This window comes from Amphiprion ocellaris, chromosome 5 (genome assembly GCF_022539595.1).
Source record: "Amphiprion ocellaris isolate individual 3 ecotype Okinawa chromosome 5, ASM2253959v1, whole genome shotgun sequence".
Classification (NCBI taxonomy): domain Eukaryota; kingdom Metazoa; phylum Chordata; class Actinopteri; family Pomacentridae; genus Amphiprion; species Amphiprion ocellaris.
Window position 1 is genome coordinate 25846890 of NC_072770.1, and position 17058 is coordinate 25863947.

The following is a 17058-nucleotide window of genomic DNA, read 5'->3' on the forward strand; positions in this document are numbered from 1 at the left end:
TGCTTAAAGGACAAAATTAGCATTTATTTGTTTGATGATAAGCATGATAACCACTCTCATATCTGGAACAAGTTAGGTTTGCACAAAGATTGGAAACAGAAGGAAACAGCTAGTATCTGCTAACTAGAACCTCCATATTGCCCTATAACACATTATACCTTGTGTGTTTAATTTGTATGGAATGAAAATGGGAGGTGTTATGGAACAACGATTTATTCCCATAAACAGCGACCTGTAGCGGTCTTATCATCACTATGAGGTTACTGTGACGTTATTGAAACTCATAGATGTTAGTGGTACCAACCAATACATGATCAGGCCCCATAAAGCTTCAGGTTTCATAACAATAATTAAAAGCATGCCAACCCTCTCCCCCTCTGAACTCCAAAAGCCAGTGTTTGCCTTTTGTAAATTAAAATGTTTAATTTACAAAATTAAATTTATCAAAGCTAAAAACAATTTTTTAAAAATAATTTGGGGGGGGGGATTTTCAAGTTTTTGATGATTCTTGAAATCTGTTATGTAACATTTGTTACATAGCTTCTCCAGATCGAAGCTTAAGATAATGATATTCAGAATCACTTTATTCTTCAAGTCTCACTTAAAACTTTGCCATAGATATACAATTTACACAGATCAGGCCAACTGATAACTTAATTTATGGACTTTTCAGCTGAACTGCAGGCAGTGTTTACCCAGACCAGAGGAGAAACATGAGCAATATGAAAATGCAAATAGCAAAACATATGTAGTACGTAGAGTGACCATTTTTGTTCCAGTATTGGTACCATCTGTGGGTACTTGGGAAATGTTGGACATGTTGATTCCATGTTTTCAGTTTTTTTGAAAATAGTTCAAATTACGGTGGCCGAGAGGTGCAAACCAAATTTACATAATGCAAAACACTTTTACAACCTCCAAGACAAATTTACAAGGTACAAAACACTTTTACAAGTCCGAAAACACTTTTACAAATCCAAATGTAACCGGAAAGGGAATGTCCCAACTCCGGGCTTGAACCGGAAGTGACGACGAGGAGCGGCTAATGCACTCTGTCGGTCTGATCTGCGCCATTTAAACACTCTAAAGACCGACCACACGAAAAACAAAACCGCGTCAATCGGTTCATATATTCCCCACAAAACGGGCAAAACATCACCCGCTCGCTGTCCGTTGCATTAGCCGCTCCTTGTCGTCACTTCCGCTTCAACCCCGGAGTTGGGACATTCCCTTTCCGGTTAGATTTGGATTTGTAAAAGTGTTTTGTCGAAATCCGGGGTGCTTCTAGGATCTTTGGAGAGACAAGAGAGACAAGATTTTTCTCCTTATTTCTGGTGTTTGTGCTAAGAAAAGCAGCTGTTGGCAGTAGCTTATTTTTTTGTGCACAGATAGTGGAAGTGGTTTCATAACTATTTTGTAAAATTACATCAGTTCCTTTCATAATTTCTTGCAATATTGTGCAAACTAAATTTTAGGTTCTTACAATGTTATATAATTACTGTTGAAGAAAAAAGGAAGAAGAGAAAGGTAATTATCTCATACATAAATGTTTTTTAAAAAGCAAAACTAACCCTTCTAACAAAAAAAAAGTAACCACTTGCCTAAATAATATCAGGTGTGTTGGAAAAATACAGTGCCTGCACAGTGAATGGGTCCAAAAAATGATTTACTGAGTATATCTACAACATTTTGTGATTATGTCTTCATAAGGTAATGCACAAAAATGTATTTCATTTTTAATTCATTGTGATCTGTTTTATAGACACTCTGCTTTACTCATCTCGAGCCACTCCTGGCCGGATGGGCAAGTCTCACTCATCAGGCCTCCTGGATGACCCAGATGATGAAGAATACGAGTACATGAACAAGCAGACGTGTGCAACACCTGTCTCTCCCAGGCACAGCAGCCACTGGGGGAAGCAGAACAAGAAACGGACCTCCTCTGTATCATCGCAAGCGACCGCCTGCTCCTGTGACACCATGTTGTCCATGGAGGTGAGAGGAGCTCACATGAGAACCAAAGACAACTCTGACTCAGAGCGGCATGGATCCAATGAAGTTCAATATGAATACATGGACATCAGAGGCAGCGAAAAAGAAGAAAGCCCTCCAGCCCACGACCCTCCACCTCCTCCAGCATCAGTCAGGATGAGAGGGGAGGAAGAGGAGGAGTATGTGGAGGACAGTAACTATCACTACACAAACAGACAGCCGAAGCTGCGACAAGCTCTTCGAGATGGGAAGGAGCTAAAGATGCAGGAGAGAGACGAGGGCGAGGCGTATGAATACGAGGACATGGACTACTTTGCTGCCCCGCCGCCTGCAGATGCAGCAGTGTACCAGAATGTGCAGAGGCAGCCAGAGGGAGCAGCAGGGGGCAATGAGGCACATCAGTACGGGTTTGACCTCCATGTAAAAGTGCGAGCTGGAGTCGGCGTCGGAGAACCCGCTGCTGCTGAGAGATCTTTTGACAACCCAGGCTACTGGCACAGCAGGATGTTCCTCAAGCCCAAAGCAGTGCCTACATGAAGAACAAACATTTACAATCTCACGAGCTTCCCGCTGAGAGACAGTCATGAAGGACCTGAAATAAGAAATGCAATCAAAAGCCACCATCATAATGTAGTCTGTGACATAATCGAAAAAAAAACCCAACTTGTGCGACTTGTTTGCACCTTTGTTGTTTCTTACAGGCTGACATTATGTATGCGTTTTAGGCTTATGGGGGCATTTTCGTAATCAGTAGCACTGAGTGTTGAAAACACTACAAAAAAAAGAACAGATTACAAGCTATATCTTTCTGTTTACATTTAATGAACAAAACTGTTTTTGAGAACAATTGCATTTGTTGGAGATTTACAACTTTATGTTTTGAAACCTCTTTTTTTCTGATGCAGTATGACACATTTTCTACTCAATAAAAATATTTTGAATATCTATTTTGGAGCTTTTTATTTTAACATGCTGGGATATGATGACAATTTGTGCAACTTGCAGGGTTTTCCTGAGGTTAATGGAGGGCTTAAATGTGTAAATGTAGGGCAAAGTGCATGAGCATTTTATTTTTTAACTCGATATCTGTGATGGCCAATTTTCTTCCTTCTCTCTGCTTGTCATGAATTAATTTCCTTCATGGCAGCAAACCAAGTTACAGGAGCCTCCACATCCTCCTACAGGTCAAACTGGGTTAAGAAAACATATTTAGTGATGATTAACTCTGGAAAACTACAAATACTGTAGATTGAAAACACTCTCTAGTCTAATAATATTAAGGCTACAAATAAAATTGTCTCAACATTTGTTCTGGCCAAAGAAAGAAAGAAATCTTCTGTTTTTCCTAGTTCATCCTCCTACATTTGCCTATTCTCCTCTATCCTTCACTCCTCTTTCCTTCTCCACCTGTCCTTACATTTTTCCCTTCTGTTTCTTTATCCTTCCTTCCTTTCTTCCTCCTACACCTTCCTTTCTCCTCCATCCTTCCTTCCATTCTTCCTACTTCATCCTTCCTTCTCTTTCAACATTACTCCTTTCTCCTCCTTCCTTCCTTCCTTCTATCCTTCCTTGTCCTCCTACATCCTTGCTTTCACATCCATCCTTTCTCACCACCTTCATTCCTCTTCCTTCATTCCTTCCTTCTCCTCCTCCTACATTCCTCTTTTCTCCTCTATCCATCCTTACATCTTTACTTCCATCCTTCATAACTTAGGAAATTCGTGTGAAGACAAGACTTCACCACAAATCTATTCTTCCAAACACAAAAATTAGTTCCCTAAATATTACTATCCCGCAGCCTAAATCTACAGCCACACTCATTATACAGCATTTATAATATGTTTTCAGTGGCATTTTACCCATTCTTGGCTTTGACTAAATAAGATCAATAATTTAGTGAAAGCCATGCCCTTACCTCTGGTTGCATTTCTTGCCTTTCCACCTGTCACGCTGCCGCTGTAGTTATCGTCAGTGCATGTAAATCTAGCACATGCAGGCGTCATATCAGAGAGTCGCTGCGTTTTGGCGCGCTGGGGTCGCGGTGACGCGGCTAACGTCACGGAGGAGCGGGAGGGGCTTGGCGGCAGCAGGAGGCCCGAGCTAGCAGCAGAAGCAGCAGCAGCAGCAGCGATCAGAGCCGAGCAGAGCTGCGGGAAGACTGTCGCTGTCCAGGGCCAAGGAGCGACTCAAACTTCACTGCCAACATGTCCGACGACGAGCAGGAGCAGACCATAGCCGAGGACCTGGTGGTCACCAAGTACAAGATGGGAGGCGACATAGCGAACCGTAAGTAAGCGAGCAGCAGCTGGTGACTGGATGGGGCGATCTGCTCCCTTCGGCCCGTCGAGCTAATGTTGGTCTCCCAGCAGCAGCAGAGCAGACATGTGGTTTACCTCTCAGGCTCTCATATGTTATCTTGGCCAGGTGGCTAGCGGGAGCAGCTGTTTGAGGTTTAACAGACCAACTCAGCTAATGCTAGCCTCCGTTTTACTGCTACTTTACGTCAGGTTTCGCTGCAGTTAGCTGTCTAACTAATGTGAGATGCTAACTAGCCAGCTAGCTTAGCCTGCTGCCATGTAGTCAGATGTTCAGCAAACGTTGATTAGCTGAGAGATAAGGAGGCAGCCACAGATATGAAGCCACACTGAACGTTTTCTTCCCAACTTTCAGTCACTAGTCGTGTAGTTGACAAATAACGGACATGCTAATATTTATGCTAACGTTACTGAAATGAGTCTCCAGTTTGTATGTAACTCACACGTTATTCACGTGATATAAATGTGTGCCCTCTGTGTCTGACTACCCAGAAGCTGGACATGTCTAGGTTATTTGTTAAAATTACATAATGATGATAATACTTAGCTGCTGGTTGGAAATCAAGAGTAAAATTGAAATTAGAATAGGTAGATTTAGATGAAGTCCTCTGTCCACACTTTATGAACTGTTATGGAATATTTTAAATTAATATAGAAACTTTTTTTGACAAAATAACAAAACATTAATTTGTGTTTTTGGCTTAGCCAGCAAATTAAGTAACTAATATGCTAATATGCTCTAATTACACAAAATCTAGTGTTGTAATAAATCAGTCCTGCTCTCTTACTTTTGACTTCCAGCCTGCGATTATCTAAAACCAATGAATCCAGACATATTAAAAGGGTACACTGGCTTCCTAATTTCATATTGTATGGCATAATGTGAGGCGATTATATATTGTGTCATTGTATTTACCGTTACATCCCAAACTCTTTTCTTACTTTATTTTTTATCCTATCACACAGAATAACCAGTGTTTTATTATGTTTGAATAGGAACGGGTGATATGGTCTCTGAAAATGAATGTAACCGGTTTTGTTATATAGCACAATTGTAAACAAATGTCATCTCAACTTCCAAAATTATAGAGAAACCCAACAAATCCAAAGATTGCAGTTGGTAGAAAAATCTCCTTTCACAAGGACAAGACGTCCGTTAGAGCCAGGCTCTCCGGAAGGGAGAGTGATTAGAACTTTGACATTTTCTCTGACTATGTCTGTTCTCGTCACAACACAGTGTTAATATTTTGCAACCGTATCTACCTGCTTGACCTTCCTGTTGCTTCCTTCCTCCTCACCCTCCTCTTAATCACGTAACATTTGTCTCACCCAGAGGCCCTTCGTCTGGTGGTAGAAGCAGCCAAGCCTGGTGTGTCTGTGCTCAGCCTCTGTGAGAAAGGTGACACCTATATCATGGCTGAGACCGGAAAGGTCTTCAAGAAGGAGAAAGAAATGAAGAAAGGTGAGGCAGAGATGGTACAAGAGTGTTGTTTATGGATCAGCTGAGTTGGACCCATCAAGAAGAGTAGACGCAGTCATGCAAACTGTTTGTGGGTCATTTCACACAGCTTTGTTTAGCATGAATAGTAGCAGGCATTTTCAAAACAACTAACATGGTGGCAGACTTTGACAGTACAAGTTTATTAGGTGATCCAAGTGTCACCTCCAACAATTTTTTTTAGAAATATTTCTCTTGCTAAATTTGTGGATGATTTTCCAAATGAAGACTTGGTGGTTCTCTTCTCCCTCTTCTAGGCATTGCCTTTCCTACCAGCGTCTCAGTCAATAACTGTGTTTGCCACTTCTCTCCCCTGAAGAGTGACCCTGACTACACACTTAAAGATGGGGATCTGGTCAAAATGTAGGCACCATGCTCTGCAATGATGTTACCCCCTCCTTCCCCTCTGTGTCTTGAGTCTCCCAGTGTGTAGTCCTCCCTTCTTTCTATGTGACATTTCAGCTTGTTTGTGGGGGCTTTCTCTTTGCTGTTGATTGTCTGCTTCATCGGTACTTGTCTTTCTGTCTTGTCCTGTGTGGCAAACGACAAGTAAGGTTTTTTCAGAACAGGGTTTTTTTTTTGCAGCTTTTGAGGTGATATGTTGGATTTTAGCTTCAATGCCCATCCAACAGCTAAATCCCATATATCACATTTTTCTAATGCGACGTTGTGCTTCAAAAAAGGAAAGAGACTCATCTTAGTTGTTGTATTGCCACTACTGTCCTCGTCCTCCGTAACGTCTGTTGTGCTATGTGTAGATTTTCGGTGTTTTACACATTAGAGCTTGTGGTGATGTGGTTTCACGTGTTAGGTTTGTATGTTTCTCATTTTACACACATATTTCTAACCTTCTGGCTGGGCATGTCTGTTCAATTTATTACAGTCTGTAATGCCAGTGCCTTGAATTCACAATAAGTCCTTCACTGTATTCCAGCTGACGCACTGCCAAAAAAAAAATTCACCTTGGGATATATCTTCCATTTAATGGCCATAGCAGATTAAGCAGTTTTATTTTTCTCTTACCTTCTCTTATTGTTTAGTGTCAGTTCCCAAAGTGAAATTGACATTCTGCCCTCCTAAAGTTAATTTGATTGATTCCCCCATTCATATTAATTATCTTGACAGCTGGTAGCAGTTAAACTTGAACTGAATTTGAGACATGATCAATTTCCTTAGTTTTACTGTTATTTCATACTCTTCTCTCTTTTCTTCTTATTTTGTGCAGAGATCTAGGGGTTCATGTTGATGGCTTCATTGCTAATGTTGCTCACAGCTTTGCTGTGGGAGCCAGTAAGGTGAGGGCTTTTTCCTGAAGATCACAGGTTTGTGTCCCCTCCTTTGGGTCTCGAAGTCCTCTTTTCACTGTGTTTTATTTCTGCAGGAGAATCCCATCACAGGCCGCAAAGCTGATGTAATCAAAGCAGCTCATCTGTGTGCGGAGGCAGCTCTACGCCTTGTGAAACCTGGTAACCAGGTACATTTTAACCACGTCCTCTCTGTGTTTTCCAGGTCATGTTAATGAGTTACATCCTCTACAATGGCTACTGGCTCTGGCCATGAAAAGATTTAAATCTATCTTTCAATTAATCCCAATAGTTGACATTCGCTACATATCGAAATGTCTCAAATTATTCATTTTAAGCATTTTTTTCCTGTAATTCTCCAATAGTCGGGCTCTGATGCTGTTTCCTTCCCTGAATTTATCAGATTAATAATGAAACACGCTATTAGCTGTGTTTGACAGACTGTTTTTAGACTGAATTTCAACTCTTGGTGTTTTGATTTATTTTTATATTAATCACTTAATGAAAACTGTATTTTGCATGCAAAAGTAATGTGTGTTTCTCTTCCTCTCAGAACACTCAAGTGACAGAAGCCTGGAACAAGATCGCACAGTCGTTCAAATGCTCACCTATTGAGGGTCAGTGTCTATTAGAAGTTGGTACATTTTAGTGAACTGCTTCTCTTTAGATTGGTTCATAAAGATGACTTTGCTGATGTGGATGTTGTCATTAAAATGGTTCACTTTTTCCTGTCTGACTTGATATATTCTGTCTTGCTCTGTTTTAAAGGTATGCTGTCTCATCAGCTAAAGCAGCATGTCATAGACGGAGAGAAGACCATAATTCAAAACCCAACAGACCAGCAAAGGTACATTTTTGTTGTTTTTAATCATGGGAGTATTCCCTCAGGATATCCCACAATTGAATTAGTTCACTTTCTTCCTACTTCTAAAATTCTTCCACCTTGCTATTCACTGGCGATAAATTTGCTTGTGACCTGAAAACTAAACAAAGACGACCTGAAACAGTGTTCAGGGAAGCATGCGGTACGTTGGCCTGTTCAGTTTAATCAACATTAAAAGCTCATCCCCAGTATATTTCTTGCATGCAGTTGTTTTAAAGAATCTGAGATATTTGTTTGTGGAATGGATTGTGGAGAGAAAATTAGTATCATCCAGTCATTATCAGAATATTACAAATGCTCAGGTCAGTGTTGGCCACAAAAATCTTCTATCTTCTCGTTGTTGTTTAGGGTACTTGAAATAATCAAGCTGACATTGCTGTTTTTAACAATAAACTTTATACAGAAGAGAGACAAAGGTACCGGAGAGGTCTGTTGTTTGTCTCTGTGGCTGTTTAATGCTGCTTTAGAATAGGTCTCAATGAAAAGTTTATACTTTATGATCTGTTGATTGTTCTGAGTAACCGGCACACATTTTTAATGACTGGAGGTACGTGAGATGATAAGATTAAAGAGCTATTGAATGTGTTTTGACCTGCTGCTGTTGACTCTCTTTGACAGGAAGGACCATGAGAAGGCAGAGTTTGAGGTACATGAAGTCTACGCTGTGGACGTCTTGATAAGCACCGGAGAAGGAAAGGTTAGTGTCTTAACTTGTCTTTGTGTGTTCTTTACCTGTAGCTGTCCGGAGGCTGTGACTTGATGCGTGTCTACATTGGAATTTATCCTCTGATCTATTTTTAGGCAAGAGATGCAGGTCTGAGGACTACGATTTATAAGAGGGACCCCAGTAAGCAGTATGGCTTGAAGATGAAGACTTCCCGTACGTTCTTTAGTGAGGTGGAACGACGCTTTGATGCCATGCCCTTCACTCTAAGGTAGGTCATCACCTACTGAAATTTTAAAGAGCTTGACAGCAAGTTGAATATTAATGCACTTTGGCTCGAGCTCTTACTTACTGCCAACACTGAATTTTCCCATCAGGGCTTTTGAGGATGAGGCCAAAGCCCGTCTTGGTGTGGTAGAATGTGCCAAACATGAGTTGCTACAGCCCTTCAGTGTGCTACATGAGAAAGAGGGTGAGCGTTTACTTCTCTGCTAAAAGTGTTTACTCTTTTTGACAGCTTTTGACTGTTTATTGACCACCACCTCCTCTTTCTGTGTCTTTCTCAGGAGAGTTTGTAGCTCAGTTTAAGTTCACAGTGCTGCTGATGGCCAACGGGCCCCACAGAATCACCAACGGACCCTTTGATCCAGAGCTCTACAAGTCAGAGCATGAAGTTCAGGATCCAGAGCTAAGGGTGAGATTGTGAATTGATTTTGTTTAAATGGAGCTCTTTTGTCACGCATAGAGACTGGCAGCATTATTGGCTTTATTCACTTAATACTGACATGCCTCCTTGCTTCCACCAGACTTTACTACAAAGCTCAGCAAGCCGTAAGACACAGAAGAAAAAGAAAAAGAAGGTAATTTTGCATTCTAATAAAGAACATGGAAGTGATCCAAAGCTCACTGGGCGCTAATACTTCGCTACCTTTTACATTTTTGTCTTCAGATTCACCTTGCAGCTGTAGAGAATATATATTTGGTTTAGTGCCATGCTCATTTGCTGATTTGTTCCTCCCTTTCCACCTGTTTAGGCCTCAAAGACAGCTGAAAATGCAACTGGACAGCCAACTGAGGACACAGAGGCCGCAGAATAAAAACTGCCTTTCCACACATGCAAGACCCCAAAGAGACACGAGAGAAAAAAACATGACAAATTTCCCCGAACTATCTGCCCACTCTACACCTACTAGGGTTGATTTCATGTAGTAAACTGATGAATTCATAAGAACTTTGGCATCAGTTAAATATTTGACGGTCCTACACAGATGCTTAACCCTTTACTGCATTAATAGAAAGTACCACTGAAGGAATGCTGCTTTTTGCTGCCCTAACCTGAGTAGGAAATAATGAATATTTGCTGATAGTTTACATCTTTGAAAAGACTTGTTGCCAAATGGTAATGACTGGTGCGTGTCCTTTTACTTTGTCATGCTTGTATTATTTGCAGATAAAAACTTTCTTTGAGTGATGCAGACGCTTACAGTGGGCATTAATGGGAGTCAACTGGCCTTTTTTGACATTAGTTTTGAGTTGAATGTTGTTGATTGGTACCAACAGAAAAATGGATCATATTTCTTTTTTTTTTTAGGCACTATGTATCTGAGGCCATGGATTCCTGTCATATGAGTAGGATGCGAACCGTTACATGTTGATTCCCTTTGGCAACAAAGTCAGTTCAAGTTATCTAAGCTTGTTTACAGTGTGTATAAACAGAAATTTATAGTCGAATGGATATCCAGATGTTTTATTGGAAGTCTTAGATGCACTTTTTTATCGTTTAAGTGTATGACTCCCAAGAGAGGACAATGATTTTAACCATCCAGTGCATTATTAAACAATTATGAACTTGCCATTTAAAAGCAGTTTATCACAAATTATTTTTCTTACCCACCACATGCAGTAAAGGGTTATATTGTGATTTTGTCTCTAATTGAATGTTACGAACTAAGTAGTAATCTGACATTTTCCTAAAATGTAACACCAAATTGACAGTAATTCACAAAATGGTTTCTGCTCCAGATTTTATGTAACAACTTACGCTTTTATCATCATGGCCTGACCACATTTCTGGCTAAATCTGCAATGTTTTAACCACACTAGATTTTTAAAGCAATAACCTGAGCAGATGACTGAATATTTTTAAGAACACAGTTGTAATGAGCTTGACTCTAGGGAACAAACTGCTACATTTACTGCCATTCCCCTTGAATTTTATGGAAAAGGATAGAAGTCTATAATGTGTGTTCCAACTTTTTTTCTATTAGTGACACCTGTGACTTGCTTTACTACATCATTAGTCTTGTGAAGCATGAAAGCTACAGCTGATTGATCAGTTTTTAGAAAAAAAAATCACTTTTGGGAGTGTCTTCAGACCATTTGGGCCAGTAAAGTAATTTCAGATTTCATTTTGTGGGTTGGGATAATGTTTGGTCATGTTTGTCAACAATGAATATGCTGGGAAAAGCAAAACCGTGCTTTGTAGCTCAACCAGTGGGCAATGGAACTTTACATCTAATGAAATAAAAACATTTTCATACACTTAAGTTTTACTATGTTTATTTGGCAAACCTGTTTGTGTCTACACTAAAGATCACCTCTTTATATCCGAACAGAGCTTTGGAGTTCATACAATAAGGTGGTATTAATGGTGTTGAACCAGAAGAAGCCAATTAAAGCAGAATTCTGTGATGATGTGATACGAAACAGACACTGGGCTTTACCAAATATTATAAATACTTGTCACTGGCCATTCGGAAAATGTGGTTTACATGAATAAGGGATGTGTTGTCATAACAGAACAAAGGGGTTTTGTTGTGAGACATAACAATCCTGTGCAAGGATCCACTTACATGTCAAATGATTGAACATTGTATATCTTCTAATAGTAATTGTTTTTTTCTAACTCGACAAGTACAGTTTGTTCTACTATGAATAAACAAAGCCTCAAAAGCAGGAACTTGATGCAACAAGAGCGAATACGCATTATTGTTGGCGTATGTGTTGCACAACCTTTGATGACTGAAACACAACACCTGAGTACACCTGTGTGTGTTTCCAGTTAGCCTAGATGTATGGACATGGTAATAAATGAGCTGTGAACACTACGGCCTCCACAGTTTTTGACCTATAGGCTTTGTCTATCTGCATCACAGCTCAGCATGGAAAAGATAAATCCGATTATAATATTTCACAAGGATGGAAAAGAATCTAGGAAGACTGTTGACTAGTTAAAAATGAGTGGAAACAGCTGTAGCAGTATTCAGGAAGTATAGACCAAGTCATGGCACTGCTAATCAGAGCCGCAGCGATCTCCTCCCTAAAATGACACCACAGAGTAAACTTCTTATATAATTTGATTCTTAGAAACAGATGGGAAACTGCTTAAGACTGACTTGGCACAGGGGTTATTGATGGAAGTCACAGTTTTTGTTACATTTCACACAGTGAGAAGGATGTTACAGGATGTTAGACTCTAAAGACAAAGTCCAAGAAAACAACCCCTTGCTTGATCTTTGGCACAAAACTAGAAAGTTGAATTTTGCTAAAGAATTTGGAAAGAAGCCCTTTGGATATTGGTAGCACATTGTTTTGTCAGATAAGACTAAGATACATTTGTTTTGGTTAGATGTGGTCCAGCATTTTTGGACAGGTGAATGCATAGTGAATGCATAGTCCTAATAGTGGAGCATAGAGGTGGAAGTGTGATAATATCTGGATGTAAGAGTGGCAAAGTTGTTAGGAAGATATGACTGTGGATATACCACAATGCTGTCTCCCAGATGACTCCTAGTATGCAGAAACTGGACAGAAGAGGCATATTTGATAGCAATCCAAATCACATTGTCAAAATCACATCAAGAAGGAAAAAGGTCAAAACTATGACCTGGCCAGGTATGTCCTCTGACTTGAATCCAATAAAACACATTTGGGTTACTTTAAAAAAAAATAATAATAAGAGAGAGAACAACATAACCCCTTCAGTAAGGAAAAAAATCTCTGAAGAATAGCAGAACATCCCACAAATTTTTACAACACTGCTATAATCCATGCTAAGGTTAATTGCGTCTCACTTTTGTTGCACTGAGTTTCCATTTTTGGGGCTGTATTTTTAATATAATAAATCTAAACTGTTACCTTTTGATTTTACAGAATGGCGAACATGGAATTAAACAAGATATAATATCAAAACTGTCGTCTGAACCTCAAAGCGGCCAGGAGACGAACTTGCCCAATTGGACAACATTTCCCATGGAGCTGAGCCACTACAGTGGCGCCTGAACATGACGTTATCATGTTATAAAAGGCGCGCTCTTTCTTCATCACATCCTCTTTCCGTTGCTCTTCTCGCTTTGAGGTATGGAAAAGCGCTTCTCCGCTAGACGTAATCCAAACTAATCATTGAATTTTATTAACCATCTGCAGTCACTGATCATTTCTATATTTTATTTCCACAGAAACCTCTCCCCACGATGAGAGCCAAGGTAAGATACCGAGCCAGTATCGGTATTTTTGGGTTTTTTTCATCTTCTTCCCGGTTCAGTCAATGCTGCTAGCTAGTAGCCGAACAACATCTCCTGCCTTATTGAAGCTTGTTTTGTCTTTAAATGTACAGTTTGTTTTTCAGTCACTTTGAAAAATGGTAATAATTTAATTGAAACTGTAACCAGTTTTGAATCTGTACAAGTTAATGTAAATGCTAATGCTAGCGGAAGGCCCGCTTTGCTGCATGCTATGATGTTAGCCGTGGTAAACCACTGAAGTCAGGTAGCCATGTGATAATGGAAGAAGGGCCGGTTCATAGCATCACTTCTAAATACTTCAGTACCCCTGTAGCAGTGGCTCTAGCTGTAATTTATGTGCATCATAACAAGCATGCTGACTGGAGCACAATTAGTACATAAGAGCACACTCGAGCTGCACAATAGTGTAAACACTGGCAATGCAGGAATTTGGTGTTCTTGGATAAATGTTGCAGTATGAAAAGCATACCGGGTTTTACACCAAATGGATTGGGAAACTTGATTTGTAAAGAATTATTAATCTTAAGCTGAATTTTGTTAGGGAGTGTCTGCATAGAAAAAAAACCAACTTAAGCCTGTTTTGAACCTTTTTCATGTGGGGTAATGCTGGCAAATATTTCCAAAGTGGTGTTATGCTTCAGATGCATTCAAATCTGGCTTTACACTTGTCATACACAACATTGTGATGTTGATTTAAATTGTAAAATTAGTTGTCGTGGAGCAGTTTCAAGACACTGCATACTGTGTATTTGATAACCTAAACCTATCTGTACCACTGACATGTTTTTCTTTTTGTTTTGTTAAATCGAGTCTACTTTTTGAGTAAAACCTGCATGGCAAACCCCTTATTGCATTATGGATTGAAGAATCCTTAAATTGGAGGAAAATATATTGTTAGACACCTATTGTAGATCAGTCTTTAAAAACTAAAAAAAGAAAAAGTTTTGTCTTTGTCAAGCACCAAAAAAAGTGCAATTGTGGTAGATTTGAACTGTCCTCAGTGTGCACTAATAAATGTGTCTTTCGTTTTCTAGTGGAGGAAGAAGCGTATGCGCAGGTAAGCATTAATACTTCACTGATTCTGTAAATGCATATCATACATGATCTGTGAAGGTTTTGTGTAAAACCTGTCAACATGCATGAAGGGGTTCGTAAAATGCCTGAATTCAACAGTAGTGTACAGTGCAACAACTTGATAGGCCTCAGAGGGTCTTGTAAACAGTAGTGGAAAATATTAAGGAAGGGCTGTTACTGATTGTAAACCACATTGACAGTCTTTTTGCATTTGGTTGTGCTGTGGCTGCAGTCCGATGCTTACAATGTTATGACATACAGCTGATGAAGGTGAAGCTGATTGGAAATGGTGCAAATAGATCTGTATTTTTGGCATTACAGTAAAAAAAAAAAAAAAAAAAAAGTCAAGTGTGGGCATGGCCTTACAGATGCAAGTATTTACAGATTTCTTATGATGTCATGCTTAAAACTCCCCCAAATTGAATAACCACTAATTGACATCATTCCATCTTAAGTCATCATTGGAAGCCTCTAGTTTTTGGATTTGAAATGTGGGTGCTCTGGTCTTACTGTAGTTCACTAAAAAAAAGTGATGTACTTCAAAGGGACCAAAATACTTGTAGCCCCTTTCTTGATAATATGCAATATTGATTTGCACAGCAGCAGTAGGATGGCCACATGGGGCTAATGTTGAACTGTGAGCGAAAGGGCATTTTCACAGCTGGGTAGACTGTACTGTAGCCGAGTTTCTGCATTGTAAATGCTGTAGAAGTCCATTGCCACCTTGCCGTTTAGTTTCAAACCTCTTTTAGGTTTGCTTAATTTTATTGGCCTTTTAAAAAAATGTATATATGCACTTTTGAATGGGTCTTGTGCAACAAATGTTTTCCTGACAGCTGCCGTTCTATTTTCAACAGGCTGAAGCGTAAAAGGAGAAAGATGAGGCAGAGGTCAAAGTAAGCCCTCATCCCTGCCAGCTGCGTGTCCCGTCTGAGCCTCTCCAGATGACTGACGCATGTTGCTGAGGTGGATCGCTGTGAGCTTCCCTCAGCCAGGCCTAACCCTGATTTCAAATCGCCGCCGAGATGGGCCCACTGTGGACGTCTGATCGGAAGATGGCAAAGACGCTGGACGACGTGTCAACATCAGAACTGCAGCTGCTGTGTTCATGGACCATAATACATCTTGTCTTCTTACAACTGTCATGTGGTGTATTGAACAATAAACACTGTTAAAATACCATAAGCTGTAGCATCTTTGTTTACTTTGACAGGATAAATTTCAGTTGAATTACATTTGCTTAATTGCATTTCACAGCATGGAGGGAAATGTTAGATAAGTTTTGTATCTGGTTTCATTCAACTTTTCTAAAATTTTAGATATGTGAAGCAAATTTGGGAGCTGTTGTGTTCAGTTTATAAAATTAATTGGCACCAAGTATTTAGGGATGTGTTTGCACCATAGACTGCCCATTAACTGTAATAGATCGGGAATCAAATGCTTAAATTATCCAATAACCTTAGTTGTCTGAAAGCAGTCTAAGGAGTCAATTATACTGTTCCCAAGGTTTCTGAAAACCCCAACAGGGACTGCAGACCTTGCAGTTTGGATCTGGTGGAAGCAACCTGCACAATACTGTTCATGTACTGGACATTTATTTGTAAAAGGACTAATTGCAACGATAGTCGTATTCAATTATAATTAAAAAGGTCATTTTTCTGGAGGAGTTTCTTCCAACAAAGCTCCTGGCCAGTTCTACTTTTTATGCAGACGAAAACACCACAGTTGTCTAATGTATCATCACAAAATGGTATTTAAACCATGAATAAAAGACACAACTTGATGTGTTTACCCGTGGAGAAAAGGTCAAAATTGGCTCCCACATTAATTTGTTAAAGGTCACAGAATGTAATTAATATGACAGCAGCCTTTTTATTACTGAACACATCGGAGCCGAACTGATCATCTTGAGGCAATTTAAGCTGCAAAAAAACATCTTTCTGATTAAGTGTTTGTAGAGACTCCTGGTTGCTGCTCCGAATCAAAACAACATACATGCTAATTTATTTCTGTGACATTTAGCTTTCCCATCTCTAGTTTGCATTGCTTTATTACCAGTTTTGCCTGCTCTGGTTCATTTTCATGCATCTGATTCTTGGTGCTGTTTGAACTTCTCATGCTAGTTCTGCAACATCATGGCTCTTTAATGTTGCAGGGAGGTGCTATACAAATCAACCTGCCTTCAGAGCTAAGAAAGAATCTATTCAAACTCTTCTACATTACTCAAACTACTGCTGTAACTTCACTTGTGTCATACTTTTAATGATAATTATCAACAGCTGGTAAATTTCACTGGTGTATGTAGTATTTAAATCCTATTTGAGTCAGTTGCTCAAGTTAAAAACGTCATTGTGCAAAATTTTGCAAAGAATTAACAAAGGAACATAAAAATGATTGTGAGTCTTCATAAAAATTGAAAAGGGTGCCACACAATCCAGGGGCGCACAGTCGCACCAGTAAGAGGAGGTACAAAACGAGTCATAGTAACAAAAATGAGTGCTGCAGTGGTGGGACGCCTAAAATGACACCACTAACAGAGCATTACTTCCATCATCTAGGTCTGATAAACCGGTGGGCAACTGAAAATCAGAGTTTCTGTAACAGCTCAAAAGGACAGAAAACATCAACCTCTATGGAAAGCATTGAAGTACAGAACCGCCAAATTAATCTTTGCTAAAGAACTCAATGAACAACCTGCTTGGATGAGGTCCAGCATGGATGTGGGAGTGTGATGATACTGGGCTGCATGAGTACAAAATTTATTGAGGAGATGCATTTAAAGATCTTTAAATACCATGGACATAC

The 17058-nt window shown here is 39.7% G+C and overlaps 2 protein-coding genes and 1 long non-coding RNA gene across 4 annotated transcripts in view; all 3 read left to right on the forward strand.

The window, feature by feature from the left end:
• erbb3a (erb-b2 receptor tyrosine kinase 3a) overlaps positions 1-2939 on the forward strand; it is a 29389-nt gene extending 26450 nt beyond the window's left edge. For both annotated transcript variants that reach the window (XM_023267335.3, XM_023267336.3), the window contains one exon: positions 1763-2939. In XM_023267335.3, coding sequence (XP_023123103.2) covers positions 1763-2529 — 767 coding nt within the window. In that variant the 3' untranslated portion in view covers positions 2530-2939. The remainder of the gene's footprint in view (positions 1-1762) is intronic.
• Positions 2940-4071: 1132 nt separating this feature from the next.
• On the forward strand, positions 4072-11197 carry pa2g4a (proliferation-associated 2G4, a). Its single transcript, XM_023267327.3, has 13 exons — positions 4072-4278; positions 5641-5769; positions 6063-6168; positions 7031-7100; positions 7187-7279; positions 7663-7726; positions 7878-7956; positions 8611-8689; positions 8794-8927; positions 9034-9128; positions 9223-9350; positions 9463-9516; positions 9691-11197. The coding sequence occupies exons 1-13, from the start codon at positions 4197-4199 to the stop codon at positions 9751-9753; spliced, it is 1176 nt and encodes a 391-aa protein (XP_023123095.1). The 5' UTR covers positions 4072-4196; the 3' UTR covers positions 9754-11197.
• A 1718-nt stretch (positions 11198-12915) lies between these two features.
• LOC111566634 (uncharacterized) lies at positions 12916-15438 on the forward strand. Its single transcript, XR_002746005.3, has 4 exons — positions 12916-13013; positions 13114-13140; positions 14214-14236; positions 15111-15438. It is a non-coding gene; the product is annotated as an uncharacterized LOC111566634 (long non-coding RNA).
• Positions 15439-17058: the final 1620 nt, after the last annotated feature.